The sequence below is a fragment of the Trichoderma camerunense genome (assembly GCF_050948025.1).
Source record: "Trichoderma camerunense strain CBS 138272 chromosome Unknown V8C40scaffold_3, whole genome shotgun sequence".
Taxonomy (NCBI): domain Eukaryota; kingdom Fungi; phylum Ascomycota; class Sordariomycetes; order Hypocreales; family Hypocreaceae; genus Trichoderma; species Trichoderma camerunense.
In genome coordinates this window covers 867,503-876,110 of record NW_028145367.1, presented here as the reverse complement: position 1 = coordinate 876,110, position 8,608 = coordinate 867,503, and the positions used below count along the sequence as shown (strand labels likewise).

Here is an 8,608-nt window from a genome sequence, read left to right as displayed (position 1 = left end):
AGGTACAATGCGCTCAACGGAATACAGTTTGGTATTATCAGACGCTTTGAGCGCGAAATTACGCATCACTAATGCCTCCCCACTCGTCTTCATCTCCGCCATTACTGTCATCGTCATCCTCGTCCTCATCTTCCTCATCCTCCTCGTCTTCTTTCTCTTCATCATCATCTTCACCTCCCTCTCCTTCATCTGCTCCATGGAGCGAAACAGGTCTCCCCGTGGACTTCAGCACCGGCATCCCAACAACGTCCCGTAAAATCCGACCATCGTCGTCGCGGAGATATGGCCCCTCACCACTATCCCCGTCAATAACATCAACAGAAGCCCCTCCCTCATATTGGTCCCCCAAATCCATATCGACCGAATCCCGCACGAAGCCGGCAACAAAGAAGCCCATTACCCCATGGCTATCCCCCTTATACGACCGTATGCAACCCTCCGCGACAATCTCGTCACCCTCTGCGGCCTCGACCACGCCCCTGACGGGCCACTCCCGAAGCCCGCTTACTTGATCTTCTCGTCGCAGGATGCGCCATCCCTTGGCTTTTGCAATGTCCGACGACAGGGCTCTAATGACAACTCGTTCGTTCTCCTGAGAGTGAACTGAGCATGTCGAGTAAGTAATCTTCTTTGCTCGGGGGAAACGAAATGCGTGGAGCAGAAGCGTCAGCTGGAACGACGAGAGCGCTTCCAACCGCGCTTCCAAGTCTTTCTCTGACTTCACCACGGTCTCGACTCCATCATCGTCTACCAGCACATTTTGTGCGGGCTCTTCAATTTCGTCGTGTCTCCTTTTCTTCTTGTTCGTGCTAGCCGGGGTCGGTTTCCCCTTACCACCGCGATTCTCTGTTGGTGGATCTGGGAGATGTAACTCGGGCATTGAGTCTCGACCAACAATGCCACTGCCTGAACAACTCGGGTCCAGCAGTAAAGCTCCCACATCCTTGTACTTTTCGGATGTAGGATCCACTTGAAGAAAGTCCTGCCCAAACCCAATCCGCGTGACGCTCTTCGACCCAGCAATCTTGACCATCTTCTCCAGCGTCTGGGCTCTTCTTGAATCCTTCTCAAAAGCGTAAATTGTCTGAGGAGCATCTTCAAACTCTGGGCGGTGCTTGTAAAGAATCGCTGCGAGATGCGTAGTCTTATTCCCCGGCGCAGAACAAGCATCGATGACATCTCCGTCCTCAGATCGCGGGTCCAACAAATAGGCCGGGAAACACGACGCCTTGTCTTGTAGGATGATTTTCCCAGACGTATAAGCTTCCACCTTTGCAAAGTCCATCCCTGCAGAAATGGCAAGCAAATTCGGCACATGGGGGTCAATATAGATATGTCTGCCTGACTTGGTCACAATGTCTTGAATGCTCTCGGCTCTGGTGTGTTTCGAAAAGGTTGTCTCCAGTTGTTCCTCCACAGTACTTTTGAGAGCGTTGACACGCACCCATCTCGGGTAATTGGCCTCTTCTCCCGCTGATGCTCTTTCGACCAGTTCCTTCAAAAAGTCCACTGTCGGCGCCTTTCTCCTAACCCTCGCCCTCGTAAATTCCGAGCTGAGACGCGCCCTGTGGCGCTCAATCGATGCTCTCAGCCCATGGCTCTGCGGCAGTGCGATACCTCCTTTGGCAAGTAATAAATCATGTACCAGTAGCAAAGCTAGGGTAGGCGTAAGCTACACATTGAAGAGAAAAGAAAAAAAGTTAGCACCCACAGACTCACTACTCAACTCAACGTGGATCGATCCAAAAAGATTGTTCAAAAGGCCTTTTTTTCTTTACCTTTCGCTCCAGTTTTAGAATTTCTGCATTTTCAATTACTTCTTTCAGCACCAGACTCCATTTCGCACTCTCCAGCACGAGAGCATACAGCTGCGCAGGTGGTGATTTGCCTTTCTTCTTGCCAAACACTCGTGATTTCAAGCTTCCGCTGGCGTCTGCTGATGACGATAAAATCTCCGCAGCCTCATGATAGAGCGACATTCCTACAGAAATCCCCTCTTAGTAAGGAGAGAAAATATTGAGGGTGTAGGAAAGGAAGAGAGAGGGAAAGTGAAAGGGTAGAAGAGAATAATGTGACATGAAGTTCTTCCTAAGAAAGGTAAAATATCGAATTAGCCGTAGTTGAGCCGCCGGCCAACTTCATGCGCCTCACCCGCTTTTAGTCTACCAGCCTTATCCTGACTTCAAACTTCATCATTAACTACGAGTACCTAGGTACTGGAAGTAATTTAAAATACATGTGCAGAATACCATCTGTGTGCTAGGGCAAGATGATCTTCGGCTACAGAATACCTGATCTTTGCACACAACTTCAACTTCTACATTGATCATCTACTGAATCACCAATTCGTTACTTTTTTTTGTTTTGTGAATTGCTCATAAACTTTTATTCAGACTCTATAAGACCCAGTCATTCATAGACCTCAATTGATAAATGCTTTCAAATTCCCTCGCGGGAGGCCCCTAACTGACTTGCCAGATAGTAAACCAAGAATCGTAGAAAATTATGTCATCAAAAAATACACGGAAGAATCGAAGTATCCAACAAATCACTCCAAAGGTCAGCAGATATCATACCCGCTGCTGACCCCAACCTTTCCAAGATCCCGCTACCATAAACCCACCGGAATCCCATGCAACGCTTCAAACCAAATACTCCGTAACACTCAGATCATATCCCCAAGTGCGCCGAAATAGCCAGTAACCACTTAGTGGCGGAGGCTGCGGTGGCGGTGGACGTGCTCGGCACGCTTGGCGGCCTTCATGGAGACAGAGCCGGTCTTGCTGTAGACGCTGATGGCCCAGCTTCCACCGCAGACCTCCTTGGAGTTACCCTCGCAGGCCATGCTGCACTGGCTGTCGGCGAGCTTGGCAGAGCCAACGAGGTCGTTGCCACAGTAGCACTGGCCACCGTACTCAGTAGCAGCAATGGAGAATCCCTTGCTGACACAGTTGGCAACGCACTTGTCGTTGGTCATGGGGCCAAGGTTGGGCAGGATATCGCCGGTGAGGACACGGCCGATGTTGTCCTGGTAGCAACCAGCGTAGGTGTATCCACCGACGGTAGCGGCAGCAGAGTTGCCCTTGGAAGGAACAGAAGTGGCGGTAGGAGTGCCAGCAGTGACTGTGATGGTCTCAGTAACGGTGTGGACATTGGCGGCGCTGCACTGAGCGTCGTTACCAGGGCCACCGGCAGCGGGGAGAGAAGAAGCAGGAGGGGCAGATTCGATGGTCTTGGCGGGCTGGCCGGCGTTGACAACGTTGCTGGTGGCGGCAGGCTTGCTGGAGGAGCTGGCGGGCTTGCCGGAGGGAGAAGAGGCGGGCTTACTGGAGGGAGAAGAGGCGGGCTTGCTGGAGGCAGCGGCAGCCTTGCTAGAGGAAGCAGGAGCAGCAGCCTTGCTGGAAGAAGCGGGAGCGGAACCAACGGGCATAGCAGGGGCAGCACCGTAGCTGAAGCCGCTGAGAGGGTTGTTACCAGGAAGCTTGGTGAGAGTGCCAGTGACCTGCTCGTTAACGAGAGGGGCAATGGTGCAGTCACCGCTGTTCAGGCCGTAGAAGAGACCGGGGCACTGGTCCATACCAGAGTCACCAGCATCGCAAGTGTCAATGATGTGCTGGAGGAGATCCTCGTCCCAACCGGCCATGAAGTCAGCGTGGGCACCGTATCCGGTAACATCACCGTTGGAGAGGACAAAGGGCTGAGTTCCCTGGTTCTCGGTCCAGCGGCCCTGGTAGGGCTGAGTGTCAAAGTAGACCTCAAAGAAGATGTGAGGGGTGTGAATCCAGCCAGGAGGGCAGTCCTGCTTGCCGTCACCAGCATCGGTAGGGAACTGCATGTTCTCCTTGTAGTTGGTGAGGCCGGCGGCGGGGTTGTAGCAAGACGGGAAGTGGAGGTCCATACGGAGAGGAGAGTACATGCCATCGCAAGTAACATCGGGGAAACCAACACCAGCGCCCTGGTTGTTGGGGTCGACCATACCAGCCTTGGAGCCGTCAGAGCCAACGGGGTATGAAGGAGGGTTGTAGCTGGTACGAGGGCAGGTGAACTGAACGTTGTTGATAGGGCCCTTGGAAGGGTCGAGCTGGTCACCACCGCCGGCAGCGGGAACGGTGCGGGACATGGAGTCACCGGCCAGCATCTGGAGACCAGTGGGGAAGGCCTTGATATCATCGTTGGTGGCCTCGAAGAAGTAGTAGACGTTGGTGTAGTAAACGTCGACGTACTCGAAGTCGCCGGTCTTGGGGTCGTGGAAGTAGAGGATAGGGTACCAGTAGTTGGAGTAATCACCCTTGACGAGAGCAGTAGAGCAGTTGGACTTGACGAGGTCGGCACCGGTGGAGGAGAAGCCGAAGTTGCTGCCACCCAGGACGTTGTGGACGTGTCCAGAGGGAACACCAGGGTTGACAATGGGATCAGCACGAGTGGTGACCAAGCCCTTGTTGGTGAATCGCAGGACAGCGAAAGTTCGGCTGTCCTTGGCGGCGGCGGCAATGCCAGCCATGGCGGCAACGGCCGCGGTGGTGGTGGTGAACTTCATATTGAAAGATCCGTGACTTTAGGAAAACGAAACTGTATCAAAATCGAGGAAATGCTTTCGACGAGCTATGCAAGGGTCGCTAGGACGATTGAAAATAGTTGCAGCGGTGATACCTGAGCACCTTGGAAACGAATGAGTGTATATATACTTGAATCACGAGAGAATGTCGAATGTCTGTCGTGACAAAGGAATGGAATGATACAAGAGCGAAAGAAGAATGCCAAATGTATCGGAAATGCTTTAAAAGGAGAGGAAGTGCCCAGCAACTTTGAAGATGTAGGAAAGAAGCGGCCTGGAGAAGAAAGAAAGAAAAAACCGAGAGAAGGATCCGGCGGCGATGGAGATGATATAGGAAAAAAGTGAGAGGGGGGAGAGAGTGAGAGGTGAGGGTATCTTGAGGGCGTGGGGACGATTATACGCAGTGGGGCCGAAGGAGTTCCTGTTTCTGGCCCTGCGAACAAGGAACAAGGGCCTGGGCTGCTAAGAATTGAATTGCCATCTCAGGCCAAGCATTGTGGTGGATGCACAGCACTGCGCCTAACCGGGGATTTGCGCCTTCAGAGGCCCTTGTCCCCTGTCGAGCCCCTGGCGCCAGCAGCCGGCATCCCACTGGCAGCGCACCAAGTCGTAAAGCTCAAGATCCTGGACAATATCGTAGAAGCCCGGCGAAGGGGGAAGGCCGTTCCAAAGCTGGCCAGGCTGGGATCCGTAGGCAATGAGAAATAGATTAAAAGAAATCACGGCCATATTTCGTATAGGGCCTAGCCTGCACGATGGCAAATACCTGTAAGCAGGCACAGGCATAGGTACATACAGGGGACAACTGTTTTTGGCTCTGTTCTGTTCATTCTTCCAAACAGTCCAGACAACCATGAATGAATCGTGTGCTTCGAGGCCGCGCATGGGCGAGGAGAAGATACGAGTAAGCTGGACGGTGCCAAGTTTGTTCAAGGACAAAGAATGTACAGCACAGGTATCACAAGGACATGCAAGATGGCTGAGACTGGGGGCGAGCGCACAAGCAAAAAGTCCTATGGAGTTACACAAGCTGTACATGGACTGGAACATTCCGCAAGTACAAGGCAGACTTACTCGTACATTGAAACAAAGAAACAAACGGGTTCCTCCAGTCATCACACCATCACATCAAGCCCAGATAGGTAGATGCATTCACTTGTACGAGTGCGTACAGAGTACCCAGTACCTGTTCAGCCCAGTAAGCAGAAGCCAGACACAATGTGGCAAGTACTAAATCCAGACAGACCGAGAAGAGCTGGAGGGCCCCATCATAAACTCCGTCTAATGAGCTAACACGCGGCTCTTACTCTGTACCTGCATAAGGGCTCAGAGCCTCCTCCGTCAGACGTGATTGGGCATTCGGCACAGGCGGGGGCCAGCCAAAGTGTTTCACGTTTCAAGCCCGCAAGGAAAATATGCCTCTCCTCGAATATGAAAGGGTTTATGTGACCAGACTGCATGACATATGCAGATAGTGCCAGCATCGTCGAATGGATTACTCGTACGAGGCCATCTCATCCCGCCGGGCGCCTGTGCTTTGTCCCCCTTGATAAAATGTCACTCCAGTCTAACAACCTGTCATCCAGGCCCCCAACGCTCGCCAAAACTGTCATCTACTCCAGACTAGCCGTTGCACGTTAAAATTGGCATCTCAGGTGGCAGTTCGGCCGGCGCCTCGCTCGCCCTTTCGCCCAAAACCCAGAAAAAGCTCTCCACTTAGACGCCCACTGGCTCGGAATCGAAATGTCTCTGGTTTTGACGGCCACGTTTCCTGCGTGGCTGGGCGCTAATGTGCAGATCTGAAACACCAATCTTTTCCTGTTTGCTGGACCGGGATCCGAATGCGCCGGGCCATCTGACTGGCCACTCGATTTGCCGCCCAGAGCGCTATCGCATGCAGTGTTATCCTACTCGTCCTTTTTTATTATCCTTGCTTTTTTTTGTGTGCATGTTCAATTATTTTAACTTTTTTTATGGAGGGGTTACTATGGTTATCTTTTTGTTTTGTGTGCTCAGCTGTGTTGTTTGCTGCAGCCAAACTATTGGCGTGGCTGCAGAAAAAGGAAACTCTACGTCAGCCATGTTGGCCTCCTTGCATATATCAGAAAGCCCATTGTTTTGTTTTCAGCTGCATCTACCAAGCTGACCAGGAAAGAGTTTGCCGTTTGCCAGTTACCCCCCTTTTTGTTTCTGTTTTAATCGTCTCTTCTCTTCCCCTCTTGGACAGCCCTTTTGGTGTCGGCCATGTTTATCAATTCCTACCTAGTCTCAATCTATAGAATGGGGTCTTCCCCCCATACACGTACAAAGTAATCACTCACCGGTCCACGGCTTCTAGAAGTCGAAGATGTCACTCAAGCCAGGTCAACTGATTCTGCTGAAATTACGGATCGATGGAATCGAACAAAAAAATGACGGCCCATCGGTGGTGATAACCGAATCCATCCCTGGCCCATAGCGACAACTTACAAGTGGTGGCCTGGACCGAGCCTCTGTGGGCCCTGCGTCACCCATCACATTGCTTCTTTTACCCCGTATGTTCGTTCCGAGCCTGACATTTCGTCCAACTTTAGGGGCGCGGCTAGGGCAGCCTCCCAAGAGGAGGAAAGCCAAGAGAAAAGCCTCGGCCGTGCTTCCGGGAGACGTGGCGCGAGTATAGCCTGGTGCTAGCAGCCATTGTAAAACCTTGGGCAGTCCGGCCGTGCGCGCATGTAGCCATCTGTGATCAAAGTAGACGAGCGCCCCCATGTGGATATCCAAAGGCGAGATGCCCCGAGGCCGACTCCGTACCGGGATGCCCTCGCTGTGGCCAATACGCTCCGTATACAAGGGGTCTATATCGGAAACGCGGAGGCGTGGAATTTTGCGGACTATTGCTGGCACAAATCTGTGCTGCCCAACAGCTGTGTTTTCGTTTTGTTTATTTCTGTTTACTCGTGTTTGCTCACAGAGCCATGCTTCTTCCCCTATTTCCCACGCCCCATCTCGTCCATTTTCCCTTCCCCGGTCGCTGTCATTCAGTCGCGGCGACTCTCAAGGCCTCCTGATGATGCTAGCCAACTGACACGGAGCCCGGAGCAATGGGGCCTGTACTTGACTTGTTTGCCTCTTCTTGATACTGCTAGCTGCATCCACAGCTCCGTACTCTAGCATAGTCTAACCCCTCCACTCCTTATTCTTTTTTGCCTCTCTGTTTACTGTATTCCGTCTTCCGTTCCTGGGCTACTCCTTTTGCTGCTGTGCCTGACTCCATCTACACAGAACCAGCTAGCCCCAGTGGAACTTCATACCTCTGAAACGCACTAGCGCTGGTGACCGCAACGCCTTAGCCGATTGGCTGCCCTGGCCGCCTCTTACTGCTTTCGGCCGAATGCCAGGCTCGGGCGCTGCTGACGGGGTACGTATCCCTTGGAGGCTATCAGGCAATAGGGCCTTGGCGGCAAAAGTTAACGACAAATCTGTAAGACGGTGATGGATTAAGCATACGAGCATAACGGCAACTGTAAAGCGCCAAGCAGATGGAGAAGGCTTGTAGGGTAAGCAATCAACAATCGAGTCTATTCCGCGTCATATTGTGTCGTGGACGAGATAAACTGCTCGTCTAGCTATGTATATCAGCGGCTTATGCGTGCTGATATACGATTCAGACAGTCCACTTGCAAAGTGCTTATTGGTGGGATTTGAGGAGAAATATTCAATATGCTAAGAAGTTCAGTTTGACCCATTGTTGTGAACCATTAAAAAGCAATATCTACGAGTAATATACTACGAGTGACAAATGCAGGAACAAAAGTCTATCGCCCTCCACAAGACGGAACTCTAATCGATTGCTGATTCGTCCCCTCGCACTCAACGACCGCACCGTCTGTTGTGTACCAGCCAACAGTATCGGAAAGATTGCCGCATTGTCCATCTAGACCCTATCAAACCGAGTTCAAATGAAAAGAGAGGGGTAAACCAACCGAAGCGGTGTACAAACTAGTATCTGCTGTGTTACTCTACTCCCAACTCAAAGGCCAGAGCTAGGCTAGCCTTCCATTTCATTCCATTCGG

At 52.0% G+C, this 8,608-nt stretch overlaps 2 protein-coding genes across 2 annotated transcripts; both read right to left on the bottom strand.

The window, feature by feature from the left end:
• V8C40DRAFT_235356 (rRNA (cytosine-C5-)-methyltransferase RCM1) lies at positions 1–2,049 on the bottom strand. Its single transcript, XM_083213840.1, has 2 exons — positions 1,779–2,049; positions 1–1,672 (listed from the first exon to the last, which is right to left on the bottom strand). The coding sequence occupies exons 1-2, from the start codon at positions 1,977–1,979 to the stop codon at positions 59–61; spliced, it is 1,815 nt and encodes a 604-aa protein (XP_083076948.1). The 5' UTR covers positions 1,980–2,049; the 3' UTR covers positions 1–58.
• A 326-nt stretch (positions 2,050–2,375) lies between these two features.
• Positions 2,376–4,983, bottom strand: V8C40DRAFT_235355 (DUF1996 and WSC domain-containing protein). The gene is made up of 2 exons (XM_083213839.1): positions 3,328–4,983; positions 2,376–3,123 (listed from the first exon to the last, which is right to left on the bottom strand). The coding sequence occupies exons 1-2, from the start codon at positions 4,535–4,537 to the stop codon at positions 2,708–2,710; spliced, it is 1,626 nt and encodes a 541-aa protein (XP_083076947.1). The 5' UTR covers positions 4,538–4,983; the 3' UTR covers positions 2,376–2,707.
• Between the last annotated feature and the right edge of the window lie 3,625 nt (positions 4,984–8,608).